Source organism: Hemicordylus capensis, chromosome 1 (genome assembly GCF_027244095.1).
Source record: "Hemicordylus capensis ecotype Gifberg chromosome 1, rHemCap1.1.pri, whole genome shotgun sequence".
Classification (NCBI taxonomy): domain Eukaryota; kingdom Metazoa; phylum Chordata; class Lepidosauria; order Squamata; family Cordylidae; genus Hemicordylus; species Hemicordylus capensis.
In genome coordinates, this window is record NC_069657.1 from 101,303,869 (window position 1) to 101,328,730 (window position 24,862).

Sequence of the window (24,862 nt, forward strand, 5' to 3'; positions counted from 1 at the left end):
AGAGCCAGTGCACACGATCCACTGATGAAAGAGCAGAGCATTGTGCAGTATCGAAGATAATATACATTACATAGAACTAGCTGAACTCGCACAGAGCATCTGTGCGGCAGTAAACTCCCCCCACCTTCTGCCCCAGTCTCCTCTCCCTGCAGCCGCCTTCTGCCCCAGTCTCCTCTCCCCACCGCCACCTTCTGCCCCAGTCTCCTCTCCCCCCCACCCCCTTCTGACAGGCACCCCATTTCCCACCACTGCAAATCAGGCAAACTTCGTGGCAGAGCCATTTGCCTTTTTGTGGTCCCTCATGTCATCGCTACCAGCCCCAGCTGTCCCCTCCCAGCTGCCCCTAACCACCGAATTTCCTCCTGCTCTTAGAGGACGCTCCTTGAGACTGGGTGTCCGTTGTCTCTGCGCCCTCAGGCAAGCTCCTTGGGTCCGTTTACCTCATAGGGGTGCAGTTTCCTCCTTTCTCCTTTCCCTTGTAGTATTCCTCCTTCCTTCTTTTCCCCAACTCTGCCGATGCCTTGCTAACCACTCTCTCCCGCCTGCCTCCCTCGCTGCTGTTCGCCATCCAGACACATCCCCATGCAGTTTCCAATGCAGTCGGCCGTAAGAGAATTAAATATATAGATTAGGCATGATAGTGCATCAAGAACTGAGCCCCTACAAGTCTCTGTTGATTTGCTGTGCGATTTTTCCAGAAATCTCTTTGGATTCTGTAAGGTCTAACTAAATCTAAATGGCCAAACTAAATGTTGTTCAGAGTTCCATGGCAGGCCTTGCCCCCTCCCCCCGCACCACCACCAAAAAACCCCAACTCTATGGAGAATGAGCAGTTAACTAGACTGAAACCCCAAGGCTGCAATTTGTCCCATTCGGGAGAAATCATAGGTGCCCACAACATTTCCTTACTTAACAGGGCAAATAAGAGCTTTGGGCAGGTGGTATCTGGAATGGAATTGTAATGTGGGACAAAATATTAATCTCCATGAAGTTGTGGTCCTGATCTGGGTCACACCCGTGACTGCTTTCAGGGTGGCGACTGCAGAGTTCCAAGGATGGAATCTAAGTAATGTCTAGTTTGCCTGTCAGTTTGGTCCAAGGTTCAGTCAGGTTCAGAGGCGCTCTTACCCCTGGGCTTCGGGGCCAAAGTCCAGGGCTTCCACACCCCCTTGTGGGGGAGGGCGTCCAAATACCTTTGCTTTAACTATTAAAAATATTTAACAATTTTTATTTATTTAATCTAAATAAAAATTTTAAAATATTTAACAATATTTGCTTTAACTGCCTAGAGCCTTTGGAGTCAGGTGGTCAATCAAACAAACAAACAAACAAACAAATAAAATGGACTTTGGATTTAGCTTTCCCATTTCCACATCTTCATTGTGGGAGTTAATTCACTAGAAGTCCCATTTTTAAGGCCAAGAACTCTGAATTAAGGTTACTTCATTTTCTTTTTGCTTCCCTTCCCTTCACAGGAATACATAATCCATGTAGATCCTGTGAGTCAGCTAGGGTTGAATTCAGACAGCGTCCTGGGATACAGCATTGGGGAAATCATACGCACAAATAGCGCAGAGACACCTGAGCTGCTGCCCTGTGGCTATCTGGTTGGTGAAAACAACACCATCTCCGTTACTATCAAAGGTAAATTATAGGTAATCCATTTGTTATGGCTTTTTGTAATTACAGGTCTTACCAGGTTGGAGGTGTTGGAGGAACCTCAGAGGAGCAAAAAGATTTATTGGGTTTGTTTGTTTTCTGTCTGTCTGTCTCTCTCTCTCTCTCTGTGTTTCTCCAAAATGCACATTGCTACCAGTGACCAGCTTCAAATGCAGTAGCATTCAAGTAATTCAGCATTCAGGGTTCAGCAGACTTACAGCTTCTAGGAGCTGCATTCTTTTTTCTTTCCAGAGCCTTGGGAGCCGGCTTGGGGAGCCAAAGCTAGGCATAAAATGGCAGCTTGCCTAAAAAATATTTTATCTACAGAATAAATCATTTTAAAATCAAAGCCAACTCTATAGCTACAATTCAGGAAAGTAGAGTTTAATGTAAACCTCCACGATTTGAAGGAGTGTCTGGAGTCTGTGCATGTACACAGTGTTGTTGTCTCTATGGGAGAAGAACTCTGAGGATGGTGTGGATCCCATCGTTGCCCCTTGCAAATGCGCAGAGTCGCTGTGGTTCTTAAGAATTGAATTAGTTCATACTGTAGGACGTTTCTCCCATTTGGAATTATGGCAGATGTGTCTTACAGCATAGATGTGGTTCTTAAGAGCCATGGAATCTGCATATTTGCAAGGAACATTGATAGGATCTCCACACTCATAGACCCAGTGCACATGACCCACTGATGAAAGAGCAGGGCACTGTGCAGTACCTAAGACAGTACAGATTACATAGAATTAGGCACGATAGTGCAGTGATTGAGTCTGAGAGAGCCAAAAAGTTAAAATCCGAAACCTTCAATATTGTCTTCTTCACTCAGGGTACTGCTTTTCCATCTAACTTGATTTCATTGCCCTGTCACACCCTGGTTTGCCTAATAGCCTGCAGAGTTAAAAATAAAACTCACAACAACCTAGAATTTATGCTAAGATAGATTTAAGAATCCACCTATAATACAGGTATTTTTTAAATGACTAAAGTGTTATTTCAGTTATTTTTGTGGCAAGTCAGCAAAACATTTACACCTTCCAGATATACAGCTGTTCACACAAATGTTTAATCCTGATTATTTTTAGTTTGGGTGCCAGAAACACAGTCTTCATATGATCTGCCAACTGAAGTTCCATCTGACTTTTTGGAATAGCTGGGTTTGTCTTCTGAGCCAGTCAGTTCAGCCTGCTGACACGGCATACATTTTCTCCTGAGGAAGCTTTTCTGCCAGAATAAATTTGTCATAATGTACAAACGATAATCAGTGAGAATATTTGACTTTGCAGGGAAGATGGTAGTATTTTGTTGATTATTAATTAGGGGATGCTAGATCAACGAGTGTGTATTTGGGCAGAGATGTTGTAGTTAATACAAATCCAATGGGAAATGTACATGAATATTGTCCATTTGTGAACATGAAAGCCATAGAGAATGTGCACAAACTGGAGATTTTGCACATTGCCCTGTCAACTTGCATGTTCCCCAAGTGATTTTGTATACAAGTTGAACAGTGTTGGTGGTATAGTGTGTACATTGATTAGTCAATGTGCATGTTCCCATGCATATTGCCCTGTCAGCTTATAACATTGATCTGGAGGATGTACATGTTAACTGTATGAAATATCTCTTGATCAGTTCATGTCTTCCAGTATCCATTGGTGATTATCCATATAGATGTGTTGATACTGTCCATTTGTGCACATTCTCTACTGCTTCATAAGAATGTGCACATTTGCCAGCATTTATGCATATCCACCATTCAATACATATTAACACTAAGTTCTCAACATATATGACTAAATTCTATGTTACATTTAAGAACTATTTGGGAGGCTAAACTTTGTGCTTCAGAAATGAAAGACATGCTTGATACAATAAAACTAGGAAGAAAAGAATGTATTTTATACTGCTCCATGATAAATCATAATTCACTGGCCAACTGAGTACCACTTTTATTAAATTCTTGCTTGTAGTATGCTGCAACAAGAAAAGAATGCTGTGACATTATCCTTTTGTAGCAAATATGACACCAACAACTCTCCAAGAGTCCACAGCGTGTAGAAAGCACTTTTCCTGTAAGAAGGTTGTTACATTTTTACAAGTAGTAGGAATGTATGAGCCTATGTTAGAAAACCATTTTAAGGAGCTCAATCAGTGTTAAGTATTGGATACTGCTGATTATCTTGTGTGAAGAGCATAATTAACCTTTTGGAAATCAAATCAAACTTTTAGAAAACAATTTCCAGCACGTTTTTGAAAGTAATGGTTTCTCTGTTCTTGCAGGTATTGCAGAGCATAGTTTGGACTGTCTGGTGTTTGAGTCCCTGATCCCAAAGCCTATACTACAGCGCTATGTGTCACTCCTGATGGAACACAGAAGAATCATTTTATCTGGTCCAAGTGGCACAGGAAAGACGTACTTAGCCAATCGTCTGTCAGAGTACATGGTGCTTAGAGAGGGCAGGGAGCTGGCTGATGGCGCTATTGCAACATTTAATGTAGATCATAAGTCCAGTAAGGTAAGCATCCCAAATATGACTTTGTCAGAAATAGTTTTATTTGCAAAAAAGAACAAAATGGGCGGTGGGGGGTATAGTCCTTTATACCCTATGTTTTTATGATTCCGACTGTGTTTTGCTTGAGGAGCAGGCTGTTATTTCTTCAAAGTGTGGCCTAAGCAGCTTTCCCTTCATACCAGGGGTAGCTGTTTGAATGTCCCAAAATAACACCCTTTTTCTGTTTGAAAGGGGAACTGAGACACTGCTGATGAGACTCCTCCTTGTCAATGCCACTTGCCTCTTACCCCTTCTGTCCGCCTCATCCTGGCATGTAGCTCCCACTTTTCACTCTTGACTCCATGGGTCACTTCCTCACTACCTCTCATAAAATGATCAGGAGGATCTCTCACAGCCCCAGCATGTTTCCAGACCTCCCTAATGAAGCCAGTTTCCTCTTTTTCCTTCTGCATCACAGGAACTCCGCCAGTATCTTTCCAACCTTGCTGACCAATGCAACAGTGAAAACAATGCTGTGGAGATGCCTCTTGTGATCATTCTGGATAATCTGCACCATGTTAGCTCCCTGGGAGAGATCTTCAATGGGCTCTTGAACTGCAAGTACCACAAATGGTAATAGTCATGTTATAACTCAGACTTTCACAATAAATAATTAATTTGCTTCTGGAATATTTGGAGACCTGATTTAACTGGATGGTATAAATAAAATTAAACATTATACCATCCAAAGATTTCCAACCAAAGACTAGTTTGTTCATTTTTAAAATTTGTTTTGTTCTGTCTTTATTAGTTTTGAATTCTGTCTTTATAAACCATATTGAGTACTGTCCCTTGGAAAGTCAGGCTATAACAGTTTTAATTAATAAACAGTTCAAATCGGATATGAACCTCACCCAACCTTATACCATCTCTCTGACTGTGCAGCCGTTCAGTATCATCCAACAGACCAAGTCTTCATAGCCTGCCTATAACCTTCAGCCAACAGCATGCAGCCCCTTCCATCCTTAGGCTCGAGTGAGGTTTCTTCACACTAGTCCCCTCTTTTTTGGTAGCTCTTCTACTCCTCCTCTTGAATACCTCTGCACCCTTCACTTATTTTCCCCATAAACTGAAAAATATGTGTTGAAAGGTAGGATATAGATTAGGCCACGCGTCTCATTCTGCTTCTATTCAGCTACCATTCTCTAGGCTCTCTTCCACTCAGTTTGCCAGTTCTCTAATCTCTTGCCTGCACAGCATTCTCCCCCCTTCCCCAACCTCACTCTTCCAGATCCCTCCCTTACCCCCAGCATCTCAGGTTTCCCCATTCAAACTGTCTTTATACCTGTCCTCACAGACTTGGACATTCTGTTTTTTTAGTAAGTAAAATGTTTGGCATCATTCCTTAAAATTGTAGGAACTGAGCCAACATTGTGAGGGTGAGGCTCAAAGGCAACAGAGAGACACCAGGGATACCCAAACAGGGATGAATTTCATTTGTATCTCAGTGGTAGTGGCAAAAAAGTGGATGTAATGTTTGTCTTGTGGGGGGAAAGAGAGAGATTTTCTAAAAGTATCTTCTGGCTTATCTATTGCCCCTAGTCCTTACATTATTGGAACCATGAACCAAGCAACTTCCTCAACACCTAACCTTCAGCTCCACCACAACTTCAGATGGGTGCTATGTGCCAACCACACTGAGCCAGTCAAGGGCTTTCTTGGTCGTTTTTTGAGAAGAAAACTCATTGAAACAGAGATCGGTGGCAGGATGAGAAATGCGGAACTAATTAAAATCATCGACTGGATTCCAAAGGTCTGGCAACATCTCAACAAGTTCTTGGAGGCTCACAGTTCTTCAGATGTTACTATTGGTGAGAGCTGAAAATGATCTCTTATCATTATATTTTACAACACTTGTAGATGTCGTAGATGTCTTGTACTCTGCAGAAATAACTCATCCCCCCGCCTTTCATGTTAAAAATTGGAGATTTTAATGATGGATAATAGAAATGAACAAAAAGTATACGGTGACCTCCAGTGTTCTCTCTAATTTTTTTTCATCTATGTGTATAGAATGAGTTTTGTTCTGGGCGGGAGTATCAAGGCAGTGTGTGCACACGTGCATTCAGAGTGGGGCCTTCCTGATTCAACCTGAGTGGGATCTAAAATTTACTGAGTGGACATCAAAAAACTTGAGTGCATGCACATGCGCACGCCTTAGAGGGAACACTGGTGATCTCATAAAGGAGGCTACATCTGAGACTGAGATAACTCAATTTAAAACCCCTTTCAACTGAGATGACATAGTGTAGGCACAACTTGTAGATAAATCCCTGCATGACTGTGACATGTGGTTGATTTGTTCCATAGTTAATGAAAGGTTTTCAGTGCCTAAGGAAGGAAAATGTACAAATCCATTTTTCCTCCAAATGTCTTTCTGCTTTCTCTTATCATTTCATTTCTTCTGCTGATAGAATAAATTCTAAAACCCATGTTCACGAAGAACATTTAACAGGCTATTTTCTTTATTTCTTTCTTCATAGGTCCACGACTATTCCTCTCTTGTCCTATAGATGTGGATGGTTCTAGAGTTTGGTTTACTGACCTCTGGAATTACTCCATTGTTCCATATCTTCTTGAGGCTGTCAGAGAAGGCCTACAGGTGAGGAGCCTGCATGTGAAACATACCAGAACCCTCTTGAAAGAGCAAGTTGAGGGGTGGGGCAGGAATCAGATGCAGTACAATCTCATAAGGCCTGAACAATTTGTCACCCACCAAGCCAAAAATGGCCCACCAGACTTTTGATGTAAGGTGTCCTGCCAGAAGCTTCTGAGGCATTCCTCAGTGAGAAGATGTTTGACTAACTTGTTTGACACACACCACTTTCCCCCCTAAAGTCATAGACAAGCAGCAGCAACACAATGATTACGAAGCCCTGGTTTTGGTCAGAAGTTGTGCAGACCTGGGTTAACATCTTCTTTAGTTTAGAACAGAATTGTGCAAGATAGAAGCCCTCTTCAGATGTTGTTGTTTTTTTAAAAAAGCAGGAGTGCTGTACTCTTCTTCAGTTTCTGAGGCTACATTCTACTTCTGTGTTCCGAAGCAGATGCTTCGGAATTCCAGCTGCAAAAAAGGCTGTGCCTTTATCTCCTGCTTGTGGGCTTCTCAGGAGTATTTGGTTGGCCACTGTGGCAAACATGGCACTAGACCAGATAGCCTGACCCAGGAGGGCTCTTTTTATGTAAGGTAACTTAGGTGAAAGCCTTAAATTTGTTCCAATATATTCCTTGGAAATAAGATTACATTTGCTTGTGTTTTTATTATGATTATTAAAATGTAAAATTTTACTGATCATTGTGAAGAGTCAGTAGACACTATAATCAGCCCTGGCACAAGAAGACATTTCTCTCTTTAGAATGTAACTTTGGAAAGGTAACTAATGGAACCAGGCCACGCGAAGACCGCAGAATGCACAAAGAGAGGGGCAATTTGTGGCACCTGGATTTTTAAAAAAAAGTATTTGAGTAATCTGGCATACATCTGATTTAGGCAGGTGTAAAGAAGTCTCAGTAGCTGGTTGTATCTGTCGCAACACTGTGGCCCTGATCCATAGAAATACAAGTGGGGAGATTGCATGTGCTGCAGAGACTTTTCTCAACAGCAGTACAAAATCATCTCTGAGGATAAACACTATCTTTGGCATCCAGTCCCATTCTGGAAATTATTTCTCCCACACCCATGTATTCGTGCTCAACACATTATGTTTTATGTAATTGTATATCAAAATGAAAGTCAGGAACCACCCTTTTTTCTGTCCACTCCCTGTGACTCCAGGGGCAAATGCAGTTGCATAAGTACAGTTGTTTTTGCCATTTAAAATCCCTTGATAGGCCAACCAGACCATTATAATAGCTCCCACTTGCCTCATATTATGAAAATGTGAAAGTTTGAAGGTTATATAATCATCAGTCCTTCCATCCATCTTTGATGTCAGCCACAGCTGCTGAAGAGACCACCATCCAGAAGAATCCTCCACCCCAATTCTTGCCAATCACAGTTTAAGATGTTTCAGTCCTGGCCTTTCTCTGTTGTGCCTGCTGCCACCTTGTGGCTGTAATTCCCTCCATCTTGGCTCTGTTTTCTGATGCAAAGATCAGAGATGGATATGGAAAGAAAAAGTGATCAAATTTCAAGGGATTTGAAAATATGGAAATACTTTAGATCTTATTTTCTGTGTTTCATATGTGATAGAGATTTTTCTGAAAATAATTAACATAATCTTCTGAATACTGGCATTCCCTGAGTTACAAACATCCAACTTACCGACATCAAAACAAAATTCCGTACCATATTACATTAAGGAGGTCCCCAGCATACTAACACCAGCTCATATACACATGAACAAATTGTTGCTGTTTGGAACTATACACATTCCAAGTTACAGATACTTGACTTAAAAATGAACTTTTGAAACACAATCTGTTTGGAAATTGAGGACTTCCTGTACACAGAAAGGGGAACATCCAGGGCCGGTGCCAGACTATTTTGCGCCCTAGGCAAGGCTAAGTACTTGTACCCCACCCCCAAAATCCAACTTCGATTTTCAAAACAGATGTTTTGTAGAAAAAAATGAAAAGCACAAAACTTGAAACTGCTAAATTTATTTTAAATTGCAAGAATAGGTAATACGTCAATTTTTGATTATCTTTCTCAAATACAAAAGAAAATATTTTGGCACACAAATCTGCACCCCTCTGAGGTCTGCGCGCTAGGCGGCTGCCTAGTTGGCCTAATGGTAGCACCGGCCCTGGGAACAGCCCATCTTTTCCTAGTTCTTAGTAGCTGTCATGAATACTTTGAAATTCCTTCATTTGGCACTCTGATTCGGAACATTTGCACCAGTGTGTGTCTGTTTATAGCATGATTACAACATGTCACTTACCCTGTTCTCGTGTACAACCATCACATGTTAGGCTCTCTTCCTGCAAATGAGATCCCTGCTTTTCCAGGGATGTAGACTGTGTGGGGGGAAGCCTCCACAGTTGTACGCATGCATAGACGATTCAGACATTCAACTGAATATGCATAATTGGATCTGAGGCTTGCCATCCTGATCCTGCTTTCCTCCATATGCATACTCATTTGTAATAACAGGGCTGCTGTTGCAATACCAGTGTAACATCCTGTTTTGTGACATGGTGTGGCTTTTGGTCACTTTGTCCTAAGCACTAAACTTTGTGCTGAGGACTACACAAACGTTCTGCCACATATCAAGAGGTCCTCTTCTCACATTTTTATGTGTACACCTAAAATGTGCTTGGATATATCCCCACATTTAAAGTGTTGATGTGTTAAACAGTCATTTTTCCAAGCATGTATAGGCTACAGATACACACTCAATGGGGAGCAAAAATTAGCTGAAATTTCCTGTTGTGTACACTTGATTGACAGGAACCCCAGATTGCTTCTGATTGATGTGAGATGCTCCTTAGGACTAGGCCCCGGCCTCAAGTTAAGAAAGTCTCAGGCTTGCCACACCTGAGTAATACACCAATGTTTTGGTGACATTCAGCTCAGTCCACCTGGTCACTAGTTCCATGAGCCCAAAGGAGGTTGAACCTTGTGTTTTTCAAACAGCAGTGTGTTCCACAACCCAACGTCGACATCACATAGGAATGTTATTCTAAAACAGGGATTTTCACGGGGTGGGGGGAAGTCAACAGGTTAAACAGAGTAAAGTGTGCCACAGGGCATGCCTAGAGTAGGTCTTTGGATCCCAAGTGTGAGCATAGACATACTGTGCAAATTTACAGAATTCTGCAATCGCGCAGTTTGTAAGCAAGAAAAGAAATACAAATAATACTTATTTATGAATTAGCTTCACTTTTTGAATAATGGGAATCGAGTCTGGAAACAAGGAAGGTAGCAAGGACCTATCAGGCAGCCACAGATGAGAACTGCAATGCCTAGTATGTAAGATTTCTGTTCTCACACATTTTTGTTGTGTGCAATAAATTTCTGAGGAGAAAATTGCTTGCCTTTAAAACCAGACAATATTTACTGTGGCAGCAGTGTGTTCACTCAGGTTCTTAAATGTGTTTAGGCAGGCAATACAGATCAAATATGCCTTGTACGAGACTCAAATTGGCAGAATCCAGAAATTTTCAAAAATGCAAACAAAGCTGTAGTCTGCCACAGCTGTACATTTCGTTCTCCATTCTGTCTTTGTTAATGCATTACCTAAGAGATGGTTCATCATGGTAGTTAGACCTTCATGGCCAAATAGATGAATATATCACCAGGTTGTTATTTTAATTATGTCTCAGTTGGTTCTGGAATGTCTGCCAAGTACTGTTTAGCATGTTCTTGCAAAACTAAGTTGTAAAGTGAACAATGGGTAAGATCCATCCTCACAAAAGACAAATCAGGGCTGGTGGATAAAACAGAGGTGTTTGTGTGCTTATCAGAATCACCACAATATTCTTAACGATGCACACCCTTTTTCTGCCTTAGTTGATACTTATTTTGGGGTCTGAAAACTTGTGTGGTACATAATCCATAGCAAAGGCATTGAGATTGATCTGGGTAAAATGTACAGGTAGGCTAAAATTGCTATTCACTTTTCTGAAAAAATGTCACTGGCCATGTCTCTTGTTGTAACAGCATTTGATTCCTTCATAAAGGGGGAGTGTACAGTGGCGCCCTTTGGACCGGACTTCTGGTCCGAAGTCCAGTCCTCCATCACCTTGGGAACCCCTAATGGCCCACAGGTGCCCTGCAGCAGCTCACCGGTTATATCATGCAAGCTGGCTTGTAACCAGCCTGCCCCACACTCATCTCCTGTTGCAGCAGTGCCAGCACTAGCAGCCCTGCCCTGAGACTAAGAGAGAAAATGTCTTGAGACACAGAGAGAGTGAAAGAGAGAGAGAGACTCTCCCCACCCTTCCGGCCGAGCAGTGACTACAGGCATGAGTGGATAGGGAGAGCCAGAGGCAAACAGCAGCACCAGGCAAGCACCTGCTGCTTGGTCCTCCCTTGCTTGCCACCATGCACACACACAACAGAGAGCCACCACCAGACCAGTCCAGTCCATAGAACAGCAACAGGTAATGGGGTGGGGCGGGGGGTAGTGCATTCAGTTAATTGATGTGGTTGGATTGTCCATGCAACATGTGGTATCTACAGGTCAGTGGGAAGTATCTTATTCAGAATTTCTTCTAAAAATATAAAAAGGTTTCTAGCTTTCCCTGAGCATGTTCTGGTGTAAAAAATAGTGCATTGCAGCTTATCTTGAGATGGGAGGGTGTGAAAGGCCTTTAGGTCCAGGTTCCAAAATTATCTAGGTGCACCTCTGGGATTGTAGTCATGGGTTTGGTTGCATTGAAGTATTATGGCCAGGGGATTAGTGGCATTCTGATATTCTCATGGTGTGTCATCATTCCCCATGGGGTATAATTGCTCAAGGTCCCACCATATATTACATCTGGAAGTACATTATAAGGTCGTTCACATGACCGTTATACCCGGGGCCAGAGAGGGCTGGGGTGGAAGGCAGGATCATTCCTAACTTCCCACACACAACCGCCTACTTTCCAGCTATGCTGCTCGTGTGCCTACACAACCACCGTGGCATTCTGAAGGCTGGAAAACGAAACCCATCCTCCAGGAATCCCACAATGCATCACACTGCTTGCACAGTGCATTGTAGAGATTCCAGAGATTGATTCACTACTTTCCTTGGCATCTATGGTTATAATGGCTGCTGGCAGCCCGGTCGCACACACGACTGGGCAGTGGGGCAGGAGAGTTCTGGGATCAGTCCCGAGAACAAGAAGCACTGGGATTGGGACTGATCCTGACTGTTCTCACGAGCAGTTCTACCACGGTAGGGCTACATTAGTCTGTGTAGAGCTGGTTGTGAGAATGACCTCTATATGTATAAGCAAAAAGTATAACAAAAGTGTTAACAATTTCTACACATGAAAGCATTAATTTCTTTTTAGGTGGAAACTAGTTTATGCGCTTCAGCCTTCATCATATTTTAATGATTTGTCTAGCCCAGGGAGTTGTATTTGTGCATTCACTAAATCCCATGTCTCCACAAGGACAGGCTTGTTTGCAGTGTCTTTAGAGCTACATTAAAATCAAAACACCTCTTCAAAGTGCTTGGCATATGTGTGCTTGAAGTGAAAGACGAAAATGCGCTGAGTCACCAATTCCTTAAAAGCTTTGGCACCAGAGCAGGAGAGTCAAGCCAAACACCAAGTCTGGAGTTCTTTGATGGCTTTGAAAGTAAATATTCCAGCAAAGAGCTTGGCAAAGGCACATCTTGGTTTTTACCATGTTTACTCTAAAAGGAAGCATGATCAGAGAAGGTTCCTCCTTACCTCTGTTGCCATTCACTTTTCTCTGGTACGGCATTCTCAAGAGATGGTTGGCCCTCCTTGCCAGTGACCCTGGGGCTCCAGATGAAACCCTGCTTCTGAAGTGGTTCACTGAAAGACATGCTAAGAGTGATGAGGTGGACTACTGAACAAAGGCCGAGCAAACCAAATGTAGCAGAGTAAAACTCGAAATGTTTAAAAGCCTGCTAGCTGAAGTGGTTCAGTTCAGCTAGCAGGTTATTTCTTTAAAAAATCAAGTTTTACTTTGCTGCATTTGAAAATGCCTGAATGATGGTTTGTTCTGCTTTTCTCTCTTTCGATAGGAGACACTTTGGCACTGTAATTTATTTCCTCCCAATATTGAATAATTCCTGGGTAGAAAGCATTATTCAAGTTGTCCATTTTTCATTCGGCCTTGGAGCTTGGGCTTTTAGCAGCAGCTTGATGTACAAACATTGGAGACAAACATCTCCATGCTGTGGAAAGCTTCACCTGAGGGTTTTTGCAAACCAAAGTGCTGATAAAAGCATACAAGCAGGCCTGGCTGACTTTTTCCTGATCACATTGTAATCCTGAGCCTTATCCTGAGTTTACCTTGATACTATCATCCAGACCAGTAACTTGTTGCCTGATGTACAGTAGCTCTATCTCTTAAGCTAAGCCTGTCTGGGCCTGAGTAGTACCTGGATGAAAGTCCAATGTACTCTTAACTTCAGTTCCATGAAGGAACAATTGGATACAATGACCCAATCCTTATTGCTGTGTTAAGATTGGTTTGACTTGGCTATATCTTTCTCTGGTTCAGCAGAGCCAGAGAGGGATGGGGGAGTTCACTGGGGTGAATCCTTGACTGTAAGAGATTCACAGTAGGCTGCCACCATCCATCGTGTTTCAATGTGAGACAAACCACTCCATATAAGATTTCTGTGGGGGTTAAAGTGGCAAAATCCTCCCTAGAAGAGGCTGAGCATTCCTTGGCCTCCAAACTAGACCAAAAATGAAGAGTAGCACAATTCAGCAACAAGGATTTATTATTAGATTAAAAAGAGAAAGAGAGAGAGAGAGAGAATGCAATAAAAACAATTGTCTCTTCATAAAGCAGATTGTAAAAGAGAGAGTTTTTATTAACCAGGCAACTCAGATTCAAGCAATGCAATAAAGGAAAATAACGTTCCTCACACATCTAACTGAACTGGTTCCTATCTTATTACTTATAGGCAGGGATCTTCCTGCTGTCTCCCGCCTCCGGGCTGTGGCCTCTAGAAATGTACAACTTGATTTGCACCAAATCGGGGGTGATTTACGGATCCAACCTCAAATCTAATCACTCCTAAAATGGAGGGCCTGATTTGAAGTTGAATCAAATCAGCCCCAATTCAGCATGAACCGATTTGTGCAATTCGCATCGCAGGTGCCATTTTGTCTCCATGTTTTTCCCTTGCTGATTGGCTTTCTGGCACTGGCTTCCTATTAGCTTGAGATCTCCTTGCTTCTAGGTTGGCTTGTTGTCATTCAAATCAAGTGTTGGCATGGGAAAATGTGCCCCAGTTTGTTGGGGGGAGGCCAAAGGAGGGAGTTTCAGAATGTATATAAGGGGCTGCTTGGAGTCAGAGAGAACCATTGCTTTTTGTGCTTCAGGAGAGAGAGAGAGAGAGAGGTCATCACGGAGAGACTGCAGCAGCACTGAGAGCAGAGTGGTGGTGGTGGGCTGGGCCTGTGTGCCTGCCTATCTGGTCCCCAGCGAATGGAGGCAGAGACAGAGAGTACTTGCATGACTTATCTGACTTTTCCTTTAAATTTTCAGTGCCAACAATTGCTCCCCCCCCCACACACACACACACTTTTTTTTTCATTATAGCAGCAGCACCAGAGGCTTTAACTGGGTGCTGCTTGGAATTTTACTTTATTTAGATTTATTATTCTTGCCAGGCCAGGCCCAAGTGGCTTTAATAACTGGGGTGCTGTGCTAAATACCCCTCCACATAATAATTGTTTTAAAATTGTACCAGGAGCCCCAGTGATTTAACTGGGTGCTGCTGAATCCTTGGAATTTCTTTCCATATGTTGTTCATGCTCCCACTCAACACGCTTGTTCCTTTGTCTCTCCCACCCCCAGCTTATTGTTTGTAGCTAGCTAATAGGGGTGTGTGCAAAAAGCGGCTGGCTGGTTCAATTCGAGTCTGAACCGGACTCGGACTGGACCAGGCCAGTTTGGTTTTGCCCCCCCTTGAACCCCCCCCATTCAGCTTGGCTTGGCTCGGGGGGGGGCGTTGTTGGCAAATAAATAAATAAATAAATAAATAGTACTTACCCCCTTGGGGAGGCCATGGCTGGGGTCCCTGGAGGTTCCCCCTCCACCCGCCAACCCCCATTATGGTTTAAATCACCCGGTTGGGGTGGTCTTTGGCCCTTGCTGGGCCTTCCCCCCCATCACGGAGGCCACCGCGTATGCACAGTGGGCTTTCTCTCTTATTGGGAATGTCCCATCTTCCCAGCAGTTGCTCTAAGTGAGGCCTAGTCTTCATTCAAATCATTCTCATCACTATACATATTAATGTCATGATTTCATTTTCTGTATTTGTTTTAGTGCAGTGATTTTCAAACTTTTAGCTGGGAGGAACCTATTGCCTTCTGTGCTGAAGAATTCTGCCTTCTCTGCCCTGGAACCCCAGTGCATTGCAGAGGGCTCTGGTACCTATTGGAGGATTTTCACTCAGTTTCCATGCACTAGCCAGTGCCACTGGACCTTCCCATGTATTGAGAGTTCATTCTAGAATATACCCAAAGACTATACCCATGGTGGTGCATTGTAGGTGAAGCTCAGAAGTATATGGAAGGAAGCTGTATTACAGGATGTCTGTCTACCATTAACAATCTTAAGCTTCTGTGGATTTTCAGTGTCTGTAGAATGCACTTTCAAAACCATTGCTTTAGTATATGAGACCAGTGTTTTATTATTATGACATACAGTGTCAGTGAGAAATTTTATGTCCAAAAATGGAGCATGGGCCCCAGATGTTTGGGGATTCACTGCACCACTTCATTTATAATAGTCGTAGATAATCCATAGCAGTATAGCGATTTGTAATTAAGGTGGGAAACACACACACACAAATCTAGGCTTTGAAGTTTCCTCACATAATTTATTTCTCTTTGTAAACCGCCCTGAGCCATTTTTGGAAGGGCCGTATAGAAATCGAATTATTATTATTATTATTATTATTATTAATAATAATAATAATAATAATAAACAGATCCATGGTGTAGCAGCCGGGCATTGCTGTGCAATAAACTAATGTCACGTCACGTCGCACCTAACACCACACCACACCTAGCTGGGCTGGGCGCAGAAAATCTGCGCCTCTAGTTCTCCCCCCACCCACTGTCACCGTTTTCTTCCCCTGACAGCCGCCATTCCACCCCCGCCCATCTTTCTCGCCTCTCCCGCAAGCCTGTTCGCTGGCACCACTCACAAGAGTTGCCACGCATGGGATTAGCGATGGGTACACATTAGAGAATAATATAATATAATATAATATAATATAATATAATATAATATAATATAATATAATATAATATAATAGTTGTTCCAGTTCTTTCATAAAGTATGACTTCTTTTCTTGCTTACAGCTGTATGGAAGAAGAGCACCTTGGGAGGACCCTGCCAAATGGGTAATGGACACTTATCCATGGGCAGCCACTCCACAACACCATGAATGGCCTCCTCTGCTACAGCTGCGGCCAGAAGATGTTGGATTCGATGGTTATTCCATGCCACGGGAAGGCTCAACTAGCAAGCAAGTTCCACCCAGTGATGCTGAAGGAGATCCTCTGGTGAGGCTTGTTTTCTACAGTCTTAGCCATTGAAGGATGAGGCAGATCTCCTCTTCTTTGCACCTTCCGAGAGTCTGATAGGAAGGAGCTGCCACCAAAGCAGCCAAATAACTTGGTTACAGTATGCCTCTGAATATCATTTAATGGGACATTAGTATGGGTGGGCTATTGCCTTAATGGTTGTGAGTTCCTAGGACCATCAGGTTAGCCACTGAGAACAGGATGCTGAACTTGATGGCCCTTTGTTCTGATTCAGCAGGGCTTTCTTATGTTCTTATGCAGTACTAGGACCAATAAATGTTTAGAGTAGACATGTATTGACTGAGGCATCCATAATGTGCTGGTTACCTCTGCACAGACTTATTCGGCTTGGTTCCTATCTCATGGCAACTACAAAAATCAATATATATTGGAGAGAAAACTAGTTGCTGGATCCACTCTGCTTCACTCTATTCAAGCATTCTTCAGGCTGTTGAATGCTAGCTGCAGATATGTGGTTAATGTAATGTATGAATACTTTGCTTGTTACAATCTTTCTCTTGCCCATGGAATAAACGTGCAAATGCTTGCTGCCTTTCTTTATTTCTGCAGATGAACATGCTTATGAGATTGCAAGAGGCAGCCAACTATTCGAGCCCCCAGAGTTATGACAGTGACTCCAACAGCAATAGCCATCACGATGACATCCTGGACTCATCCCTGGAGTCAACGTTGTGATATGAAACCAGCGGAACTTATCATGTCCCATTGTTCGTCTCCTGCTTCGAGTCACCACCCCATGAGGACAACTGGTCTTTGGTCCAGATGGACATCTCAGTATTAGAGCTGCAAGAACAATACAAACTTATTCTGCTCCTTTCCCCACCCCGCATCAGTCTTGAATATGGGTGCAGGCAACCCAGTTGATGTTTTTTGTATTGTGTTTGTATTTTTTCCTTAATAAGAACTGCACTACTTTGTTTTTTTGTTCTTTTGACATTGCTGTGAGCTCACATGCCTAAGACACTGAATACATTTCCTCCCCATAAAAACAATAATATTAGTCATAGTAATTTCTGGGGTGGGGTGAGGGGGGAGAAAAGAACAAGCTTGCCTTCAAATTTATGGAATGAGACAGCTTTGTGCCATGTACTGTCCAGAAAGGGAGGAAAGTGGGTAGATCTTGCCGCCACTGCTGCTGACCAAACTCATTCAGTGATCGCTGGATTTTTGCAAGTCATGTTTGCAGGCTAACCTCAGCCACATATAGTTATGGTGCTATAGCATAACTGCTTGCCTTGGTGATAATATTCCATAAAAGGCAAAGAGTTGCAAAACAGGGAAATCTAAATATTCAAACAGATATGCATACCTTGAAAAACAAAACAAAAAGTCTGTTCCCCCTGCCAGTTTGACACCCTGACATTCTATATTATGATTTTTACCTCGTTTACATGGATATCAACAATAGGCTCTCCACCAAGCACATTCAGTGTTAACTTTCAGTGAAGTAAAAGAAAGGTGGTGCCACAGTAGCGTTTTGTGGACTATGGCCATTCTGGCTGGGATCCAAAGAGCATGCATATCGGAGAAGCCCATGTTTGCAGACCATGTTTTGTTTCAACCTTTTCCTGCAGCAGATCCCACTGCTGAGTAGGCAAGTCTCTGTTAAAGCCAGAGAGCAGTTTGTTTCTTCAGTTCTAGAACCTGCTGCAGTAAAAAGTGAAAGCTCTGTTGTAGGCATGGTGTCTCTTCCATATGTGCATATTCCTCTTTGCCTGTCAGACCTGTCTGTGAATATATGACCCTAACATATTTTTCAAAAATCGGTTCCAAGTTTTTGGAACACCATGTAGGGTCACCAATACTTTTACAAAATTTTAAGGAGGCCCAAGAACTCATGGAATGAGTTTCATGGTTCTTTGGGCCCTGCCAGTGTTTCTGGAAGTCAAAAATATAATCAGTCTGTATCTACTTATTTAATTATTTCTCTTTGCTTGTCTGTCATTGATTACTACCCCGGTGGGGGGGGGCGGTGTGTGTGATCCCTTAATATATCAACTTATTTGCGTGAACATGTAGAAAGATAAAAGGAGGATAATAATTTGTCCTGATCCAAAAACAAAAATCTGGTAATCCATGTAAAAATTAAGAGAGACTGAATAGAAGTGAATTTCTCCCCCGCAAAAAACCTGGAAGCTCAGCCTTCCTGCTTCGTCCTTATATTCAAAATTTGTAGGGTTGTTTCCTTGTAGGCCTTTTTTTTTTTTTAAACCATGGCTTTTAAAATCTTGATTCATATCGCTCTGAGACCGTTCTTTCTTAAGCTGTTTGAAATCAGTTAAGGCCTGTCAGTTTGCTTAGTTTTTACAAACAATTTAACTTAGTAGTTGTATTCAGCCAGATCTCGTATAAAGGAGAATTGTCTCTCTAAAGAAGGGTTTTTTTAATTTTTATTTTTAAAAGGAACATGTATTTGAATCCATGGCCAAGCAGCAAACCTTGTTCTCTACATAAGAACAGCCCTGCTGGATCAGGCCCAAGGCCCATCTAGTCCAGCATCCTGTTTCACACAGTGGCCCACCAGATGCCGCTAGAAGCCTACAGGCAGGAGTTGAGGGCATGCCCTCTCTCCTGCTGTTACTCCCCTGCAACTGGTACTCAGAGGCACCCTGCCTCTCTGTTTCTCTTCCTTCCTCTCCAAACGCACAAAATAAAGGTTAGGCTTGGTGCTTCTGCTGGGGAGCAAGAACACCTCACAAAGAATGGCATTCTGATATTGGTGTTTTTGTTTTTGTTCGGAATGGAACAGATACGACAGCAACCAGTCAGCTGCCTTGGTCTGTACCTCAGCTAGAGCTGCAGACCTCAGTATACACACACACCTTTTCAGCTATCTTTGGGTGCTGATTTTTTTAAAGCGATGCCTTACTTACTTTCTACTAATTGTGTTTGAATTCCATTAGTGCTGTATATGGTGGGTTTTTTTAATTTAAACAAAACAGGGCTATAGAAGTCATCTCTTGGAGTACAATAATGTGAGTTGCTGTGAATATTGTTTGTAATAACGATACAAGATTTCTTTCATATTTAAATGTGACAGTAACTAATGGAGGCAAATGAGAGTGAGAGAGAAATTATTTTCATAATTTCCATATCAACCTGCATCTGATAATTCATTGTACAGTAGCTTATCCAGTGAAGGGAGAAAATTAAGGCATTGTTTCTATTATATGGAATGCATCACTGCTAAGCTAGGAGGAAACAATGGAGTCTTTGGTTTTTATATTTGCAGGTAGAATATTTGCCACAGTTTTTAAAAGAGCATGTTAGTCTTTGTGGGTTTAATATAATGCAACAGATGCAAGGTCATGCTACCAGGACTTGGTTTACTGAGTTGGGTAGTTTTTATAATACCTCAGAATTTTCTGCTTTCAATGACATGAACTTTAATCTGATGTCTTTTGAGCTTTTTGTGAACTTTGCTCCCACTGCATTTTTCTAGTGTTGATGCCTTTGAAATAACAATTTGCAGAAGGCACTCAATTGGGTATTAATTAGTCTAAAAGATCTCTTGACTGTTTCCTTGTAACAAAATAGAAAAGGGTTATTCAGCTAACTTTCTTAATTTTAATCTGGGTACTGAAAATGAGCACCATTATCCAGAATTTTAGGCAGATCAAACCAATATGCTAGAAGGGAAGTAGTTTTTCAGTACCTTTTCCACTTAAAAGCACTGATTATGGGGAACAGGTATGAAAGGTTTCCCAGGTCAAGAACTCCCTCTTTCGTGATTTTCTATCATAGAAAAGGGTTCTAGCCTAGACTTTCCCGGTTATGTTGCCTTTTCACTTGCAGGGAGTTCTTTGCTTAGAGGGAGCATTCAAATATGAAAACCATCTACATTATCGATTTCTCTTAATAAAGAGTCCCAGGAGAATTGTACCACATGCTTTTTCTAAATGTTTGAATTAATTTGTTGTGCCAATAGAGAAGAATCTGGCCTTCTTCTTCCAACATAGTGCTTTTCTTCATAGAAATCCATTGGTATTTCTTTGTGTATATTCCTATACATGAATAATTTTGAAGGAAAAGTATCCCTGCTGTTTCTTCCTCACAAAACCTACTTTAAAATGTATAAGGATGGTCAGTTCTGGTGTCATGGCTTCCTTGTGTGCCCCTTCATAGTAATAATTAGGGATGTGCAAAGTATTTCGAGCTTAAAATGAGCTCTTTCGAGTGTTCTGAGCTTGAAACAAAACACCCTTAAAATAAAGGGCCTGTTTTGAGTGTGAAACAAAATGACCCCATTTTGAAACATTCTGAGTGCCATTTTGGAGGGCTGTTTTTCAGGGGAGAGTTTGTCTACCAATTGGAGTCTGTGGGTAGACCAGGCCTCCGCTCTGGACTTAAAGCACCAGCTTGCCTTGGAGGACTGTTCTGCTGCATAGACCAGCCCTCCGAGGTGAGTCAACGCACCAAGTCCAGAGCCCAGGCCTGGTCTACCCACCAACCCCAATCAGTAGACCAGCTCTCCCCAGAAAAACAGCCCTCCAAAATGGCACTCGAAACATTTCAAGTTTGTTTCATCGAAACAGCCTGTTTGGCCCCTGTTGCGACGAAACATTTTGAGCATTTTGTATTTCATTTCAAGCTCAAAACAAATGCAGAATCCATTTCATACACATCCCTAGAAATAATTTCAGAAGCACTCTGCTGGAAAAAGACTTCTCACAGAGACCCACTGTTCTGACCTCAGGGGGGACTAGTTGATAAACTACATATTTCTACATTTGCAGTTTGAACCCCATGGATGTTGTGATGTGAGAAACCTTCTTCTTAGATTTGGAGACTTGCAGATTGCCTAAATTTGTACCCATACTAATATGATAGTTAGCAACCACTCACATGGAACCCTCTGCACTCCTAACAGGCAAAATATTCCTCTGTAGAAATTGGGAACTTCTGTCTCCTAAGTCTGCTTTTTTCCAAGAGTAGAGTTAGGTAATTGGTGTTTTCCCCCCATTGCACACTGATTTGGCCAGGGAGGTGTTTGCATGGTAGAATCTACATGGAACTGTGTATTATGCATTCATTCACCCTTTGATCATCTTTGCAGCTGCCATGTTTTTAATGTGCAACGTTATAGAATCTTGCTTGAAGGCATGGTGGTTGTGCAGCTGATTGTGCCTTGACTCGCCCCTTCTGTGGTTCTTGGGGAAAGTGCATCCTAAGTCACAAGGTTCCCGTCTCCTTGCTTTTTATCTGCTAAGAGCTTGTTTGAAGCAAACCACCTTCTGGTGTTCCAGACAAGGATACCTTTTCCTTGTGAACATGGGCATTGTGGAATAGCTTCCTACACCTTTGACTTATACATGGAAACACTTCAGGATTCTATTCACCCTACCCAAAATGGCAACTGACCCTAGCAATAAAAGCGTTCTGCAGATACATCTGGATATGTGGCTTACATAGTCTTTGATTGTGCCTCAAGGGCTAAATCATACAAGGGAATTCATGCTGTTCAGGGTTCTTTTTTGTTTTGTTTTTTAAACATATATATATGTGAGAACTCTTTCTACAGTGTATGTACATGCATTTTCCAGTAAAGTATCCCTGCCACAAGTGATTGCTGTGAAAATGTAATGTATGAATGTGCACACTTCAACAGGCTTCAGTTTGATTCCATATGAACATATTCTGCTAGATTTCAGAAACAAAAGATGTGGTTTATAAATCAAAGCCACGCACTTCCCGATTCCAACCATTTCCTGGCAGGTGATGTACAGACTTGAGCCAAAGGCTCTGTCAATAATGACAGAGAAGTATAATTTTGCAAAATGATGCATGGATGGAACTGATCCTTCCAGAGAAATGGCTGGATAAATTTTCTTGTGCTGAGCTTTTCGTGTACATGTACAGCTGACTGGATTTGGGAGCATTACATTTTCACAGATATCAGGGTACAGGAATTGTTCGTAAGAAAAATAAAACTATGGGAAATAGCATGGTCCATTAGGTTTGGATCTGAGCTGATTTCACTCCACAACCCCCATTGCCTTGGAATAGACTTCATACATGTGTTGGATATTCTGTTTGTTTTTCCTGCATCACCTGTTGCCACAAACAGAAAAGGAATTCTATCTTTTATTGCTCTCTAATAGTTGAGTCACTGAAAAATAATGAAATGGGGGGGAAATTTAATTGTCACACAACTGCAGTGTCCTTTCTGATACTTCGGAAAGCAGGGTTGCCTGTTATGCACATTTCTTGCCTAATTCATCTTTTCAGGATAGATGAACTGTACACCTACCCTACCCTTTAGAAAGACTTAATGCTTTATTGAGATTGCTTCATTCCATGCTCCCCCAACCCCCCAAGCCTGCATGATTTCTGCTTCTTTCCTCTTTTTTTAAAAAAGTACAATACTCTATGCAACATATGTGTTAGGTTATATATTGAGAGCATACACATTTTTCCTTTCACAATTGCCAAGAATTGTACGTCATGAATCAGATATTTGATACACTTTATTTTTCATTTTAGGTGATGGTGCAGAGATGGGGAAGGTTTGGCTAGCCTTTTTTGTTTGTATATTTTGGAAAAGAGAAAAAAATATCTCTATGATATTGCATTGTTGATGCTTAACATTTTGATATTCTGTGTCTTGAACTTTGTCTAAATGTGGCAATTCTCTTTTAAGGAAAATAAAAGGAAAAAAAAACAAAAAAAATGTGGATATTAAATGGAAGGTTGCTGTTTTGATCTAGTTGTTTCCAGTGGAACCATTTATGAGAAAAGTTCTCTAAGATGTACATTTTTTCATTGTAACATAGAAATGTAAATATTTGATTACAAGTGCTGCATTTTGATGAATTTTTTCTAGCCATTTTTAAAGAGAAAAACTAGGGCTTGAGTATTTTGTGTACAGTATGATTTTTTTCCACCTCCCTATTTAATTTTCTGTTACCATTTAGGATTGGAATTTGCAAATGATCTATTTGAGATCATGCCTCCTTCTGCCTTGCCCTTACCTCTCTCCCCTGTCCCATGTCATGGAGAATAAAGCTAATGATTGTACCAGTCTTAAATTATTCACGATTCAATAAATTTGATGCTTATTTATTCAAATGTGATGGTGTCAACTGCCATTTTTACTGTCATGAGCTAGATACAGATTGGAACATAGTTTGCATGGTTCACACATCATATATACAATGATGAAGAAAGCTGCCATGTTAATCAGTCTGATCTAATTCTGGATCTGGATATGTTGAATGCAGAGAGAAAGAAATATGGAGCTGAGGTGAACATGCTAATCTGATCTCCACTAAATTTAATTGATGTGAATTAATATGTGAATTTCCCTCCAGGACAGCTAATCACAAACTAGGATAACTACTGGATCAGAGCTGCTCTGTGTGGTAATCCGATGGTATAAGCCACTGGGTGTGTATCCTAATTCAGAAGTCTGTGTTATTTTGATGGGATGGTGCATATAAGCGCTGATCAGTGCCCTTGTTGACCACATAGTCTCTATCAGCAAATTGAACCCCTGTGGGTACTTTGAAGCCTCATAAGAAGTACACTGACTCTCCCACCTCCGTTACTCACTAGCCTGCTACATACATGGTTGACCCTTTCCAGGAGGAGAGAGGGCAGAGTGTCAGGCATCTACCTCTTCCTCCTCTCCGTGTAACTGGCTGGCTAGGTTGTTAGCAATAACACTTTCAGGTTTTTGTTGAACTAGCTAATGGTTCTTTCCTAAAAGTAAATTGTTGAGATACTAATTTTTATGTCCATGCTTGGAAATTAGTGACCTTAAAACGGTGGTACATATGCTGGTAACTTCTAGGCTTGACTATTGTAATGCACTCTACTTTGGGCTGGCTTTGTACGTAGTTCAAAAACTACAATTGGTACAGACTGGTCTCTGGGTTTACCCGAAGGGACCATATAACACCAGTTCTAAAAGAACTGCACTGGCTGTCGATAGGTTTCCGGGGGGAAATACAAAGGGCTAGTTATTACCTTAATGGCTAGTTATTACCTTATAAGGCCCTTAACTGCTTAGGTCCAGGGTGTTTAAGAGAGCGCCTTCTCAGTCATGAACCCTGTCGCCTTTTAAGACTATGGGTGCTGCAAACTCATTTGGTGGCAAATCGGGACCGGGCCTTTTCTGTGGCTGCCCCAGGGCTTTGGACCACGCTCCCTGCTGAAATAAGAGCATCTCCTCTGTCTGCTTTCAGGAGTACCCTGAAAATGCACCTGTTTTCCCAGGCCTTCAACTGAGATTGTATTTTTAAATTTTAAGGTGTTTTTATCTATAATTTTTCTCTTTTTATGAATTTTAAATGTGTTATATTGTATGTTTTAATTCTGCAAATCGCCTGGAGATTTGTATACTAGGCGGTATATAAATTCAATAAATAAATAAATAAATAAATAAATAAATAAATAAATAAATAAATAAATAATTGCAAATAGAACAAGGGACCAAATGATACAACTCC

General features: G+C 41.7%; 1 protein-coding gene across 10 annotated transcripts in view; it reads left to right on the top strand.

The window, feature by feature from the left end:
- NAV2 (neuron navigator 2) overlaps nucleotides 1–23,480 on the top strand; it is a 410,389-nt gene extending 386,909 nt beyond the window's left edge. For all 10 annotated transcript variants that reach the window (XM_053286662.1, XM_053286663.1, XM_053286664.1 and 7 more), the window contains 7 exons: nucleotides 1,476–1,644; nucleotides 3,940–4,175; nucleotides 4,630–4,784; nucleotides 5,754–6,022; nucleotides 6,695–6,813; nucleotides 16,167–16,370; nucleotides 16,962–23,480. In XM_053286662.1, coding sequence (XP_053142637.1) covers nucleotides 1,476–1,644; nucleotides 3,940–4,175; nucleotides 4,630–4,784; nucleotides 5,754–6,022; nucleotides 6,695–6,813; nucleotides 16,167–16,370; nucleotides 16,962–17,087 — 1,278 coding nt within the window. In that variant the 3' untranslated portion in view covers nucleotides 17,088–23,480. The remainder of the gene's footprint in view (nucleotides 1–1,475; nucleotides 1,645–3,939; nucleotides 4,176–4,629; nucleotides 4,785–5,753; nucleotides 6,023–6,694; nucleotides 6,814–16,166; nucleotides 16,371–16,961) is intronic.
- The last annotated feature ends 1,382 nt before the right edge of the window (nucleotides 23,481–24,862 follow it).